This window comes from Balaenoptera physalus (assembly GCF_965194825.1).
Source record: "Balaenoptera physalus genome assembly, chromosome: 6".
Taxonomy (NCBI): domain Eukaryota; kingdom Metazoa; phylum Chordata; class Mammalia; order Artiodactyla; family Balaenopteridae; genus Balaenoptera; species Balaenoptera physalus.
This window is the reverse complement of record NC_138885.1, coordinates 52,903,273-52,920,036: the sequence shown is the minus strand read 5'-3', so window position 1 is coordinate 52,920,036 and position 16,764 is coordinate 52,903,273. Positions and strand designations below refer to the sequence as shown.

Here is a 16,764-nt window from a genome sequence, read left to right as displayed (position 1 = left end):
GAAATGTGGCTTGTTTAGGGGCTGGATGATGGCCAGGGCTCCTGGAGCAAGAGGGTGAGTCTGTGATTGGTATGAGGTTAGGAGTTGGGGCTGCAGACATAGGCAGGGCCAAACCCTAGAGGTCTTGTAGTCCATAGTTTGGAGTTCAGACTTCACCCCAAGAGTGCTAAAAACCATTGAAAGTGTAGGAAGTGAGATAGGGGTGTGGGCAGGGAATGAAACCAGAGTGGATGCAGGATATATCCGGGTAGCACTAGGATGGGAGCCCTGAAGATAGAATCGAATGTGGGTCCAAGTGATAGTCGGATGCACAGTCTACAGGACTTGGTAATGGATTATATGTGGAGTGTCAGGGACAGACAGTGTCAGGATGATTCCTGAGTTTCTGGCTTGTGCAAATTGATGGTATTTGCACAGCAATCCTGTAAGGTGTGTGTCATTGTTATCCCATTTTACATTATTCAGAAGTTACAGGTGGTTAAACAGTGTACCCCAGGGAATACCATTAATAAGTCACAGGGGTAATAGGACTCAAGGTTTCTGACTTCAAAACCTGGGTTCTCTCATCATGCTTCTGGGTTGATTGTATTATAGAAGGAATAAGGACTGTGGCTTAATGATGGCAACACAGTAGGTTTGGTCTTTATATCAGAGAGCCATAGAATCTCAGCATTGGAAGCGATTATAGAGAACATCCTGCTGTGTTTTTCAAGCTTCTTTCACTGTGACCTACAGTGAGAAATGTATTTTACATCACAAATGAATACACAACACACACACAGATACATACACATAATGGAAATTAAAATTTCTTGAAACAGCATTACTGTAATGACATGAGATGCTCTCTGATATTTTCTTCCATAAAGAAATGCTAGTTCCCATCCATAAAATTTATTTCATTATCCACTAATGTGTTGTAACCCTTTGTTTGAAAAACCGATTTAGTTTTCCTTTTTCAAAGAGGATTTGAGGCCCAGAAATGGGAAATGGTTTCCCTAGATCTCATAGCCAGCAGGCAAGTGATTTCCTGACTGTTAGCCCCATTTTCTGTCTCCATTATACAATCTGGCTTTGTCAGCTTCGTAAATAAAATAGACTGATAGGTTTGTAACTTTTGTCCCTTAGGAAAAAATATATGTTGATAGTTTTCCACTTATTAACATTTAGTTTGTTTCTTCCTCTGCAAGTCTTGTTTTACACTAAGGTTAAGACCGTCTGGGACCCAATTAAATGAAACTTTGCAAGATTTTATTTGAAAAGAAAAGGACATGAAACAGTCAAGATAATAGTGCATAATCATTGAGATTCTGTAAACGACTGATAAAAAGTCACAGAAAATGGAAAGTAGTTATCAAAGAGAGGTGATAAAAAATGCACTTATGAAGTCACCCAAGAAACCAAAGGACAATTGTGAAACCAAGAGGAAAAGCCAAATCTTTCTGCTAAGCAAAAAGCTAAGAAGAGTATAGAAAGCTTTAATAATATATGCGAAATCACAGGTACTATATTTCATGAGTGGAGTTTAAACATAAATGGAACACATAAGATAAAAAAGCTTAGTTAAGTAATATTGAAAAATGGTGGGACATGTGGAAAATTTAATGGAACTATCACACTGTTGAAGATTTAACAAAATGAAAATTTGAAGTTTATTCAGCTGAACTGAATTTAGAAGCTTATAGAAACATTTAAGGAGAAGACAGAAAAGGATTTGCTTGACACTTTTTTGGACACGTCCTCTAACATTGCTAGAAATAGGAATTCATTGTTGAAAATCCTGACAAGGTTTTCTGGATATTTTCCCTGAGGCAATCAGAGGTAGAGCTTGGGAATCCTGGAAACAGCTATGACCAGGAAAGCAAGGATCCGTCATCACAGGGTGGAAGAGTCAGAAAATGGTAGCATGTCTGGGGAGGGTACCTTTCTTTCCAAAGACCAATCCAGTGGGGAGAAAGGGAAATACTGTCAATCTAACTCACAGGCATAGTCTCAGAGCCTTTTCCATGCATTTACCAACAAGTATTTCTTGAACCCTTACTAAGTACCAGTTGCCATGCAAGGCTCCGGAGAGAGCCCATGAATAAAACAAATCTGGTCCCTGTCCTTAAGAAGTTTGTAGCCAGGTGTGAGATATAGGCAAATCCAAATGGTTCCATGCTGATGTGTGCTGTAATACCGGAGAGGGGCAAGTTGCTAGGGAAGTAGGGAAGTAGGAAAGTAGGGAAGAGGCAGCTAACCTGGACATGGTAAGTTAGGGAAGGCTTCCTGGAGCAAATGATGACTAAGCTTAGGGTTGAGTAGGATAAGGAGAAGTTAGCCAGATGAAGCATGAAGAAGATAGCTTGCTTGTTTCAAGGATTACTTCACGCCATGTGCTTAATGCCTTTATAAAGCATAGGCCCGGCACACAATAAGCCCTCATATATGGCAGTTTTTAATATTTTATAATCATCAGTTACAGGCACTGGTCAATGGTACTTTTCCCATATAAAACAACACACATGATACAATCGTCCATAAATAATGACAGAATTCACAATTAATGTTTAATTGTCTGTTGTTATTTAACAGCCTTATAAAACACTGACATTCCTCATTGCAATTCATTTTGCTTGAAGAAGACAATTGCGGAGCATGCCATATTGTGGTCTCTCTATATAAGGAAAATATAAAATAGAATCAGAATATTAGGACATAAAGGAAGTATAGCACTCACCTGATCCAGTCCTCCCCTTTAACATGCGAGAAAACTAGGTTAGCCATTTGCTCCAAGTAACATTGTTGTCGGTTAGTGGCAGAGAGAAGACAAAAAAGCTGGTATTCTGACCAGCAGTTCAATACTCATTTCCTTTATACTGCATCACCACTTAGAGTTATTTTCAAAGCTTTCAATTTTGATGTAAAATTGTGTCAATATTGTTGCCTTGATGTTAATTTCCACTATTGCCTTTGAAGTTTTCATGGGCTTCATTTTGTGTTTTTCTAGTACTTTATTCACCCTGAAAATATGTATGTTAATTAATTTCCCTTGAACCATTTAACTTTTACATTAAGAGCAAGGGATACGTATAATACTACTAACCATTTTCATTTTAAATCCTTAATTTATTATTTGCAACAGATGAACATATTTTAAACTTCATTTGTTCTCTGTTAGGTTAAGGTTTCATTCAAAGACTGTATTAACTAAAGAACTGGGAAAATGTCCTGTTGTTAGTAATCTAAATAATGCTTTCCTTATAATGTGCTCCTGACTGCCACTGTGGTAATGTTCTTTCGTGGCTGCTAAACTTGCATTTGTTTCATGATTTATGGTGTGTGGCCCATTTAAAAAACTACCATAATCTTATCTTTTCTGGAGAACAGGAGAAACATCATTTAGACTTGCAAATGACAAGGAGGGCAATTGGGTAAATTGGTGGATAAACTGGGTTACCTGAGTTTTATTGGTCTGGTTATTTTCTTGCTATACTTACCTTTGGAAACAGAAATCTTGACCAGTTATAAGTATTTGCTTATATTTGGCTTCATAAATCATATGACATCACATGTGCAAAGGTCATTCAATGATAATTCCCATAAATTAGTCTTAAGTCAAAAGGTGACAAGACTAGTTCCAAAACACAAACCTCTTTCTACTGAAATTTATAGAAGTAGTCTCAGTACTCGGAAAGGATGAATGTATGCTATTTTTCTTTACATTAGTTCACTGCATCTCTGGTCTCATTGTCTGAGAACCTTGAGACTACAGTGTTTTATTATACAAATCTCTTTGGACCTACATTATATTTTCTGGTTTATTTTGTTTTTTTACAAAAATTTTAATATGGAAAAATGTAAAAACATACAAAATCTATCATCACTCAACTTCAGCAATTATCAGCTTATCAATCAAATACCCTTACATACTCTCCCATGCCCACTGGATAATAGTTAGCAAATCCCCAAATATCATATCATTTCATGTGTATTTCAGTATATATCTCTAAAATTAAAGACTCTTTAAAAAAAAAACCATACTATGATCATACCTAAAAACTTTAACAATTTCCATAGTAGTATCAACTAACTAGTCAATATTGAAATATCTCTAATTGTTTCAAAATTTTTTTACATTTGGTTTATTCAAATCAGAAACCAAATATTGTCCACATATTGCATTTGGCTGATAATGTTTCTTAAATCTCTTTTAACTCATATTTTCCCTTCCTTCTTTTTTCCTTGTAATTTGTTAAATCCTTGAAAGTTTTTCAAATTTCAGTTTTGCTGATTGTATTCCCATAGTGTTCTTTAATGTGTTTTTCCATTGACTGAATTTTCTGTAAACTGATAGATAGGTCTAGAGATTTGATCATATTCATTTTCATATTTTGGCAAGAATGGTTCAGGAGAATGTTGTATACTTATACCAGGATGCCAAAATGACTGCTTGCTTCTCTGTGATGTTAAGATTATTCAGCGTTTTCAACAGTTGTCAGCCTGATCCATCCATTATAACGTTTCCTATCAGCTGTCAAAATGAAGTTTTTAGTAGCAATTGATGATCATGAACGAGGATCCATTATTTCATTATGTGTTGCAATATGGTATATTCTCATGCTATCATTTCTTTTTTATTTATTTGGTTCCATTTTAAAATGTTATTTTGGTAAATTAAATAGGTACTAATTGAGCACCTATGATGTGCTAGCACTCTGCTAGACAGTATAAGGGGAAAACAAAATACATATATATCATGGACTCTGCTCTAAATGAAAATAGAAACATTATGCTCAAAATGATTAGAGAACAGTTATCATATGGTAAGTGAAATAAAGGAGAGATGAGTGTGGGTTGGAGAATGTTTCATGGAAAATGTGAGATACGTGCTGGACCAAGAAGCACTTTATGAAATAGGGGGGAACAGAGGGCATTTCAGGTGGGGGAATAGTTTGGGTCACGCCATGAGGCTAAGAACAAGAATGGTGGTATAAGGAAAGGCACAGGAAAAAACCTACCTAGAGATTACACATTAGCTAGGTTAAAGTAGGGCATTGGTTGGAAGTGAGAAAGCTAAATTATTTAGGTCATATTTGAAGAAATTGACATCACCCCATGAGCTTTCTGGTATTGTTCTAAATACATTTGGCACATAGACTTTGGGTGGACTAGGAAATTACAGCAAAGTGGCTTAGGGAAATTCAATAGTCTAGAAGTTGATTTGTTATAAATAAAAGCTCATCTGAGCTTAAGAAATATAAGATTGTTCAAGTAAGAGGTAAAATGTAAAGAATTAGTCATGTTGATAGATGTACATAGTAATAAAAATGGAAACTACAGAGATACTTGTGGTTTCACAGAACAAACAAGATTGTTTGAAAGAAGAGGCAGATGCACAGGGCTTGGTGTGAAGTTATGGCAAAGTTAAAGAAGTTGAGTTTAATTTTGGAAATGTTGTGTTTTGGGTGCACATACATACAGCAAAGTCTTTAAGCATTTGTTAGGATGGGATTGCAGACAGAAATACAGAGTTGATATTGTATATTTTAGAGTCAGACCAACAGAAGTGATAGGTTAACTCATAGGAGAGGATGAGCACATCAGATAACGAACAGAGAGGCTGAGGTTGAGAAAGGATAGCAATACAGTTGGGGGTATAGGGTAGACACAGGAAGCAGGAAGAAGAGAAGAAGGTAGTATTCATTGGTGGAGGGGAGAACAGTGTTATAGCCGACGAAGGAAAGAGTTTTAAACATGAAGAGATGGTTGACAGGGTTAAGTACCAACCATGAGGTTAAGGAAAGAGGGACCGAAAACTATCCTTTAGGTATTCAGGAGAGTAATCCCTGGCAACACTTGACAGGACACTTCATTTTGATATAGCATGTTGCAGATGGAAGGTGGGTACAGAAAGGAATAGTTGGGAAGTAGGAGGTCAGGACAGAAGGCATAGATGATCTTATTCTAGGAACAGGGTTCAAAACAAGAAGATAAATACGGCCAAGATAAGCAGTAGATGGGGAAACCTAAGTGTGCTTGAAAATCAAGGGTCTGAATTTCCTTGGTTATTTTGATAAACAGAGCAAAATATATTTTTAGAAAATAAACTTTGAATAATGAAAGTGCAAAAAGAGCTTAACTATTTAGTCATTTTAGCTCATCATATTTCTATGATATTTTATTTATTCACTTTTCACTTTATATATTACCATAATGAGTCATGCTTATATCAAATATGTAAGGCAAAGAGGTATTAAACTGAGAATGCTAGTTTCTTCCTTTTCCAAAAAAAATTTCTGCATACCTCTCCATCTCCCTCCTCTCTGCTTCGTTAGCTACGTGTGTACATGGAACATGTGTTTGTTTTTATTTTGTTAGTTTCATTGGTTTACTGCTTACAAAGATAATACATGTTTATTGTAAAAATGTCACTTGGCATAGAAAGGCTTAAGAATAAATTTTTTAAATTCCATGAAATGCTACTATTCAGAGATAACCAATATTATTGTTTTGGTAAACCTCCTTCCAAATCTCTTTCTATGTGTAGATACATAGATGATAATTTATATTAATGAGATCATACTATAAATGTGGTTTTGCACCTGCTTTTTTGCATCTAATAATATGTTGTGGATATTTTCTATGTTGATGAATATGGAAATATAGATCCTTTTTCAATGGCAGTCATTGTATGACGATACCATAATTAATTTAAGCTATCTCTTGTTGCCAGACACTTAGACTCTTTCCAGTTTTTCTGTTTAAGCAGAACTGCAGTGAATATTCCTCATGGGTACATTTTTGTGCACTTGTCCAGTTGATTGTCTTCTTTGAATAACTTCCCCAAAGTGGGGTTGTGGGTCAAAGATTATGCATGTTTTCTATTGTGATATGTATTTACATATTGCCCGGTGTCCTCTAGAAGTGCTGTGCCAATTATACTTCTACCAATAACACCTGTCAGTACCCAGAAAGTTCTTTTAAATGTCTTAACATTTTTTTCATCTTCATTCAGGCTCATTTTATTCACTTACAAAAATCAGGATGAAATATATCAGTAATTCTTAAAAGTTTTAGGATATTAGGACCATTTGAAAACTGTTGACCAGAAACTGGAACTATTGTTCCAGAAAATCACAGCTGTGCAAAAACACAAAACTTTTACATAATACTTATGAGAATTCACAGATCCTTTGAAGTCAATTCACAGACTCTTTAGGATTTCATTCCATGAATCCAAGTGAAGAATCTCTGAATGAGGTGATTTGAAAGTTGCTTTCTCCTTTTCATACTAACACACACACACATCTTACACATACATCACACACTCATGTGCACACAGAATTTTAATGTGTACTTGGAAAATCTTTGACATCTGCTTGATTCAGAACCTAGTCTCCTTGTGATCTGTGAAATCACTTGAGTGTGTATAGTTATTGGAATGAACTTCTATTTCAGGTTCTTCAGTGGCGAGCCCACCAGGAAGAGGTAGCAAGAGTGGAAATGGAAATTTCTGCCAGAAGAAGAGAAAAGGAAGAGGAGAAAGAGAAACTGTGGAAGAAGAAGGAATTGTTACAAAGAAAAGAGAAGAAAAAAAAAGTATTTATACTGTTGCTGTGAATGTGTGAATGAATGTTTAATTGCCTGATTGAGATTTGGTTGACCTTGGTGTTTGGCATGGAATCCTCATAAGCAGTTCTTAGAAAGATTCATAAGGTTCTAGTGGAGTCTTGCTTAAATATATTTGAGCTTCAAAGACATGGAGGAGAACCCACTTTATTGACCTTCACAAGCACAGGTACATGTGATTAGAAGAGATGCTGCAGATAAAGAAAAGATAGAGTTTGTGATTGTTGTTAAATCGTGTACTAAGTAGGAACATGGCAAAACCAGAGGTACTGGGATACCATTTTGGTTGACTGCAGTACAGCAAATGACTATCAAAAGATGTCCTTATTGGGAAAATACATTATACTGGGGTCAGTACAATTCATAGAATACCAAAAGGCCCTTTAAAGAATTTACTTCTTGGTTTATTATGTGTTAGATTGTTTGGTTTTTCATATTGATACAAATTCATCATCCTACTTTTGAACGAACATTTGTTTCCCAATCTTCAAAATATTAATCAAAACACTTATTTTTTTTAATTTTTAATTTTTTTTTTTTGGCTGTGCCATGCAGCTTGCGGGATCTTAGTTCCCCAACCAGGGGTTGAACCCATGCCCTCTGCAGTGGAAGCCCGGAGTCCTAACCACTGGACCGCCAGGGAATTCCCCAAAACACATATTAACAGCTTTAAAATGATTTCTGACAACCTGTGGAAAGTAAAACATATTCAGAGGAGATTTTTTAAAAATATATGGGATATTTGTTTAGATATTTTGTTTTTCCACACCACAAAAGTGATAGAATTTACAGTAAAAAATATTTTTCTTTAAGATTTTATGACTTCTGTGGAAATGATTCACAAAAGGCAATTTATGATCAACTCCATAACATAATGAAAGGAACTTCCATTAACCTGTACACCTGTATTGGCTTGATCTGCATGATATGTAAAATGTTTTCTTTTGGAGTTGCTTAAAGTGCTAAGAATGACTAATTCATGGTCCTTGATGAGTAAATTTTTGCTTTTTGTGAACACAATTGATACTTTACATGGTCAACCAGGTTTATGAAGCTCTTGTCTAGAAGTTTTTCCGTTAAAATTAAACATGAGGGGAAAAAAGGCACTATGGTTTTTTAGCTAAAAGTCAGATTTCTGCATTTTATACTTCAGTTGCCATTATTATTGCTTGTTTTGTGCTCTTATATCAGCAAATTGGTGTAGAGTCAGCATGTGTAAAAAACAACACGTAGAGAAGTTATATGATTTTTGACAAAGTAAGCTGCAAAGAAGACGTAATTTACAGTCTAATTTCTAAGGAAGTTGGGTGGTTTCATCAAGTCCCCATCAAGAGAGAAACTCATAAATATCAATCATGTTTCAAATAACATAGGTGAACTATACACGTCTCTGTGGGAAAACTTAACAATTATTAACTGTTATGAAACTACATATCCTTAGAGATTTGTCATCTACCTGGGCCCCTTTCATAGCCCTTCCTCTCTATGAATTAGTATAATCATGAAAAGTAACGTATTTTTAAGCATTTGTTTGCATGTAGTGTCATTTTAAGTGCCATATAAAGAGATTTAGATACAGTTCCGCTTTCTGGGAACTTACAAAGACAGTGAAAGAATACACAAATTAGTAACTCAAGTATTGAGAATTGAAGTAAGTGCATTTCATTGTTAAATTAAATTTGAGTTGGGGAATTGGCATGGTTACACAGGAATGGATAGACAGACTGCTTGCTGTTTTCTCCTCAGTCTCTTAGATTTCTGGAAATGAGAGAAAGGTGTTTTGAAAGATGAGAGAGAGGCCTTCATTAGCTTGCAGATAAGCTATTGACATTTGGCTTGAAATTTGGCCTGACACCAAAACAACAACAACAAAACAAACAGTGATGGAAGGAATAATTAAGCTCTAAGCCAAATTCATGGTCAATCTCTTGAAAGTGTATGGGCCCCAGGCATATATTTTATTTTATTTATTTTCTTTTAAAAATTATTTCTTACATTTAGAAAAAAAGTTTAAAATACAGAGATTGATGTAATAAATACATTAGTACTCATCACCTAGCATTGAAACTGTTGACATTTTTCATTCTGTTTCAGGTTTATTTTATTTTATAGATAAAGTTGAAGTCTTCTTTTGAGGACTTAACTCAGTACCATTTGCCTTCTTACCACACCAAAGGCAATCTCCATCATGAATTTTATTGCTATCTTTCAGGCTATCTATTGCTTTTAACATATTTTAATATGTATTTCATTTCTCTTACTTCTCTCATGAATATTATCACACTATTATTCTGCAGCATGTACTTCTTCATTTACCCTTACATTTTGAGATATAGCCATGTTAATACACAGAGAGCTAGTTTATTCTTTTAATGGCTATATAGTGTTCCACTGTAGAACTAGGATACCATTTATCCCTTCTTTTAGTGGATGACATTTAAGTTTCTTAAGTTCTGTTCTTGAAAGTGTGCTGCAGCAGCCGCTTCATACATATTGACCAGGGCATGTACGCACAGCTTTCTCTAGGGTGTACCTGGGGTGGGAATCACTATGTTGCAGGATTTGTATGTTTTCAACTTTATAAGACTTTTTTTTTTGACTTTATAAGACATTAAAACTATTCTTTTTGACTTTTGCCAATATGCTAAATGGGAACAGTATCTCAATGTTTTAAATTGGATTCTCCTGGTCACTTGTGAGATTGGAAATCTCATGTTTATTGGGCAGTTTTCTTCCTCTCTGAATTGCTTATTCATGCTTCTTGTCCATTGTCTATTTTTTCTTTATTTAATCTATAGATGTTCTTTATAAATTCTGAATATTATTTCTTTTTATCAGTTACCTGAGTTGCAAATATTTTCTTTCATTGGTCATTTACCTTTAAATTTGCCTCAGTGTCTGTAGTTCCACAGAAATTTCAAATGATCAAATAATCAAAGTTCTTAAACTTTTTCTTTGTGAATTGTGCTTTCCTTTATGAACTATGACCTGGTAGTGAGAACATCTCTACAGAGAGCTTTTATGTTTGCCTCTCCTAAGGGCCCTATGCATTTTACTAGCCCAGGACCAGTTTGTATATTAAATTTGAGACTTGGGACCCATGCTGTGAGCTGGGAGTGGGTGCTGACTTAGCACTCATGCACAGCACTTGGGTTCTGCACTTGACCCTTTTCTTCCTCTGGTCCCAAGCAGAAAGTTAGCTCCTTTGTCACTCTCCTGGGGAGTGGTCACGGTGTAGCTAGTTTCCCTTGTGTGTATATGGACAAGTCCTACATGACTTCTTGCTCTTCGTAGGTAGCTTGGTTCCTGCACCCATGTGCACAGGTCCCACAACTAACACTGAAGGCCTGGCCACCAGCTCCTCAGACGTATCTCAGGTCCAGTTCTCCCCAAGAGTCACTTGGCTTTGGCTCCTTCTCACTACTCTGACTTTGAGTTCCATCTTTATTTTCAGCACTGGGGCACTGGGTGTGTGTGTGTAGTTGTGGTATAGTTTGTCCAAAATTTCTGTGTTTAAAGTGGGAAAAAAGATTTCTATGTCAACTCAGACATACTGACCAAAGTTCTGACTACCTTTATATGTACTAACTGCAAATCTAGATTCCCTTTGTTTTAACTGTTTTACGTGTTGGAGACAAATTTTAGTTCTTCAGTGCTTAATAGAAGCTTGGCAGAAAACCCCCTACAGGCAGCCTCCCCCTGACTTGAGACTGGTTGCTTTATTACCTGGTGTTCTGTCTCTCCCCATCTACTGTTTCACTTGCCTGTCTCTTCTCATAAGAGAGCAGCAACAGAGGTAGAGAAACTATGCCATGTGTAAAACCCCACATTAGGATTTCTGAACAAGAGATCAGCTTTATCCTAATTCTTCTTCCCAGTAATTTGTCTTTTAGGAAATAATATTTTCTTTTTGCGGGAATAACATAATTTGTATCCAGTGGCAAAGTTTATCCTAGTAGGTGCCCAGTTTCTTGCAAATGCACATTTATTAGATCACTTTTTTCTTTTGTGCTTTAAAACTCTAGTTGAACATAATATTCACAGTTTTCATAGTTTTATCTCAAGACTCAAGGAAAGTTTTGATTCATAAGCTGTTAGGTGACAATGGTAATATTTCAGAAGCATCTCTCCACTTTTGCAATTGTCATGGTAAAAATCAAGAGATGATGCCTTTCCATAAACTATCCCTAGGAGCTATTGTAAGAAACAAGATTACCATGCTAGATGAACCTCAAAATGCCTGATATGTAATATTGGTCCCAGAACCACCCTTTTACTATATGTGGCTCTTTGGATGGCTTGAATAACAAAAAGATTGCTCTGCATCACAGCATTTTAGGAGGTTTTGTTGCTGCATGATGCTTGGCATTCTATGGGATCCAAGGCGAGGATATTTTCAGCCTTGCTCCCAAAATGGAGATTTTAAGCAAGGCTCACAGAAAAAGGAGACATATCCCTTCCTTGATTTATCGTGTCACAGTTCCCTCCCAATTTTCACCAACTCTGAATCCAGCATTGAAACCACTCATATTGCACAACTGAGGGGTGGGGAACATAGTCAGAAAAGTCATAATAACTCCACCAGCCATGTGACCTTCATCCTTACCTCAGAGATGTTTCTGGGGAGCCTCAAGTGACATCGCACCGGTAAGTACCAATAGACCCAGTCTTCAGTAGAACCTTGGCCCTTGGGTGCTTCCCCTTGTCCTCAGGTGACCTGGCAGACACTCAGAACTATATTCATCTGACGGATAACCAGGGAAGAGAGGAGAGAATCTAAAACAAAAGAGGGTAGGCTATCTTAATCAGAATGCAGGCGGAAGGGGTGGAACAGTACTACTTCTCAGAAGATTCAAGAAACTCTGTGCTTAGGAGGGAATCCAGAGTACATTCAGATCAAAGCCATTCTCTCGATGTGGGGATTTATCGGTTCTTATGAGAGTAATTCATCATGATATTATGAAATCTCTTCTCCAGTGTTTATCAGTCTAATAATATACTGATCTAAAGAGCCAAGAGTAGAAAAAAAGGTGGACACAGAGAATGATAAAAAAAAAATTCCCAGGTTTTAAACTCTGCTTCTTCAGGATTGTTGGGACTTAAAGGGGGCCAGTGAATAGCCCCATGACAGACAGGCTTCTAAGATGGGCCCCGAGACTTTCTGCCGTCCTGGGATACATACCTGTATAATTGCCAGGACTGTAAATACCTAATTCGGTTATATTATATGGCACAGACAACGTTGAGAAAGGGAGATTATTTGGGTGGACTTGACGTAGTCACATGAGCCCTTTAAAAGCAGAGAGGTTTCTCTGGCTGGTCACAGGATGGGTAGCCAGAGATTTAAAGTATAAAAGGGACTTGACCCACCATTGTTGGCTTGGAGATGGAGGAGATCACATGGCAAGGAATGTGGGTGGCCCCTAGGAGATAAGAGTGGCCCTAGCTGACAGCCAGAAAGGAAATAGGACCCTGTAACCTATAGTCCTATAATTGTAACAAACTGAATTTTGACCAAAAAAAAAAAAGAAAAAAAGAATGAGCTTGGAAGCAAATTTTTCTCTAAAGCTTCCAGATGAGAAATCAGTTTTGGCAACACCTTGATTTTAGCTTTGTGATGTCATGAGCTGAGAGCCCAGCCATGCCTTGCTGAACCTCTGACTTATAGGATTCTGAGCTAATAAGTGAGTATTGCTTTAAGTTGCTAAATTTGTGGTAGTTTGTTACACAGCAATTTAAAAAATCAATACAGATTTTGGTATCTGGACGTGAAATGCTACTGTAACAAATACATAAAAATGTGAAAGTGTTTTTGGAGTTGGGAAGTGGAGAGAAGTTGGAAGAATTTTGAGGAGCATGATAGAAAAAAGACTAGAATTCCTTGAACAGACCGTTAGTAGAAATATGGATGTCTAAGATGTGGCTGATAAGGGTTCAGAAGGAAGCGATGAACATATTATTGGAAACAGGAGAAAGGAGGATCACTGTTATGCAGTGGCATAAAGCCTAGGGAATTCTGTCCTGCAGTTAGATGGAAAACCTTCCTAAATAATGAACTTCATATGTAATGAGCTAAGAAGATTTCCAAGGTGTTGAAGATGCCACCTGGTTTTGTTTTTTGGGTTTTTTTGTTTTTTTTTTTTTTGCTACTTATAGTAAAAAAGAGAGAGATAAATTGAGGGAAGAACTGTTAAACTAAAAGGAACCAGGACTTGATGCTTTGGGAAACTCACCATCTATCCTAATGGCAAAAGACTCTAGAGTTAAGAGTTTATTTCCAACAGCATGGCATAGGGAAGAGACTGAAAGTGTGAATGTACAACCCTTTGTTATAGCCTCGAAAAGATCAAAAGGTCAGTGTATCCATTCATATAAGCAACCCTTCCAAGAGATAAGGGGTGTTTCTCATAGATATTCTCAAACTAGAGAGCCTCAGAGAAGTTTAAGGGCAATTTCTCTCAGCCACATCAGCAGGAGGCCAAGAGAGAGAAGGGTTCATCTCAAAAAGACCTGTGTTTATTGGCTTTTTTCTAACAAGGTGAATCCCATAAAATCCACAAAGGCCCATTTGGTTCTTGGGGAACCAAATGTTCTGGGGAGCAGAGGGAGGGAGAGGGAGAGAGAAAGACTGATTGGTCTAACTGGATCCCACTTAGACTAAAATGACTTAAGATATACTGTCAGTTTATGTAATATACCACTGGGGACCAACTGAATTGTGAACACAAACAAAAAACACTGTGGCAGCACTCAGTCATGCAGTGACATTCAGATGATCTCAAATTGGTTTACAACACTTTTTACATTTTTATAAAATGGAGAATATGGAATATAAAAACTCTCATAGACTCTTTCGACCCTAAAAACATGTCTTTGAACCTCTCTGAACGCCAGTTTGACCTCTGCTCTAAAATCCACCCATCCGGATCTCTCACTGCAAACATCTCTGCAAAGAGACCACCTGCAACTAGAGCTGAAGTAGCCCCATCTGGCTGAGGACCAATCTGTTGAACTACTTCCCACCCTCTGTTTTGTGGTGCTCTCAATTACTAACTCCTACAAATGTGATCTTGCAGTCAAAGTTTGAGCGTGTGTTTTTCTTTTAATTTTTGGTCCTTTTATTTGAAAATCTGATGAAATACCCAAAATATTGGCGCCATAAAACCTAGTAGGTAAATGAACTATCAGGATAGTACAATGGTCAAAAAGAAAAGATAGTTAACGTGTATTTTATGTAGAAATGACTCCAAAATAAACTGGGGGTTCAGACTTTATCTTCTGAATATTTAACCAGTCCTCTGAATGATATTGTATGAGTAAAGAAATGAATGCGGTATGGGAGAAAAGAAAATAAATCAAGGATCATATAATTTAAAGATATTCATAATGTTCCTTATTTTGTCATTAAAATTTAGAAATGAACATTAACATAGCTTATTAACTGATTATGACCTTCTAATATGAGTCTAAATGTAGGGTCAGCTCTCAGTATATGAGTCAATAGGTGACAGAAAAGTAGGATGGTAATCCAAGAGGCTCACTTTTCTGGTTTCCATGTCTTTTAAAAGTGAAGATTTCCATTAGAACTTCTTTTTTAAAAGTGGAAATTATGGAATCTTCCTACTCTTTGTCAGGACACAACTTTAAGAAAAAGTCAGATGGAGGGAAAAAAATACCCTAGATGATCAAGAGACAGATGTATTTGTTTTTCTGTAAAAGATTTCCCAGTAGGCAGTTTTAAAAGTCTTAAAAATTAACTCCAGGTGTCAATTTTTGGCTGCATTTTCTGGCTGGGTCTTGATTATTCACAGTGATATGATTTAATTAACAGACACCTATACAATGCTTGCTATGTGCAAGGCACTGTTCTATGTTCATTTAATCTTCTTAATAACCCTAAGGGGTGGGTACTAATATGATCTTCATTTTATAAATGAGGAAACAGAGACACATAGAGGGAATATAATTTCCCCAAAGTCACATAGCCATTAAGCAGTGCAATTAGGATTTGAACCCAGGAGGTCTAACTCCATCGTTCATGATTTTAAACACTGTGCTGTGTTGCCCATCACTGTGATTGCTGTTTGCTATTAATTTTGTGATTAATCAATTTTGAGAAAACTTGGTTTCAAACTATTTGCTTTAGGGTAATTTTCATGGCTTTGATCCTGTCCTAGTGTACTCAGAACTGTTAAATTGATAGGTAATTGATAATTGAAAATCTCTTTAGTAGTCTGCTTACTAGGAGTATTTCTTTCATGTTTTACAGGTACACGCAGTCTGTCTTATTAATATTCTCTCAGGATTTCTCTCCTTGGGTTAATGAACCACTATAGCCAAACACTTTACAAGAAGCCAGACCATTATGGTTTGATCACAGCTGAAGTGTCAAGTATAAGCAGGTTAAAAAAAAAAACAAAACAGCTTCATTGCCTCCTTGGTGTTGCTCTTTTGTTAAGTTGACTGAAGAAAATAGTAACGATTTTGATTGTGATTTATTTATTTATTTATTTATTTTTGCCTCTCAATATCTTATTTCACAAGAAGAAAATTTCCACAGGCTTCCAACATTGCATCTACCAACCTATCAGAATCTGTACCCACTCCCCACCTTCCCTCCTTTCACAATGCATTAAGTATCTGTACTCCTGTCTGTGGCCAGCCCCTTCACTTATGCACAGAATCCTATTCCCTCTCTCCTACTCAAGGTCATCCAAATCTCTCTCCCACCACCACTTCCCCCTTTTATTCTAGATCTTTCCTATTAACCTATAAATATACCATTCTCACTTGTATTTAGAAACACACTCTCCCTTGACCTCATGCCTCCCCCGTTAAGAAAATCTCACCATCTACACACTGTCCTCGCTTCATCCCACCCATTGTCTCTTGAGCCATTTTGTCCCTCGACTCCAGCAAAGCTGTACTTGTCAAGGTCATCAGTGATCTCCATATTGCTAATTCCAGGGGTCTGTTCTTAGTCCTCACTTTACTTGAACTGTTAAGATGGAAGTGATCACTGCCTCCTCTTTGGAAAACCTGATATTTAGCTTCTAGGAAGCCATCTTCTGTTCTTTTATCTCACTGGGTTCTCTTTCTCCATAAGCTTGGATGGATCCTCCTCATCATTCTAAGTCTTGGAGTTCCCTGGGG

The 16,764-nt window shown here is 36.7% G+C and overlaps 1 protein-coding gene across 1 annotated transcript in view; it reads left to right on the top strand.

The window, feature by feature from the left end:
• Positions 1-16,764, top strand: part of CCDC148 (coiled-coil domain containing 148) — a 265,733-nt gene that overhangs the window by 185,815 nt on the left and 63,154 nt on the right. Inside the window, exon 11 of the mRNA XM_082465005.1 lies at positions 7,441-7,581. Within this exon, the coding sequence (XP_082321131.1) occupies positions 7,441-7,581 (141 nt within the window). The remainder of the gene's footprint in view (positions 1-7,440; positions 7,582-16,764) is intronic.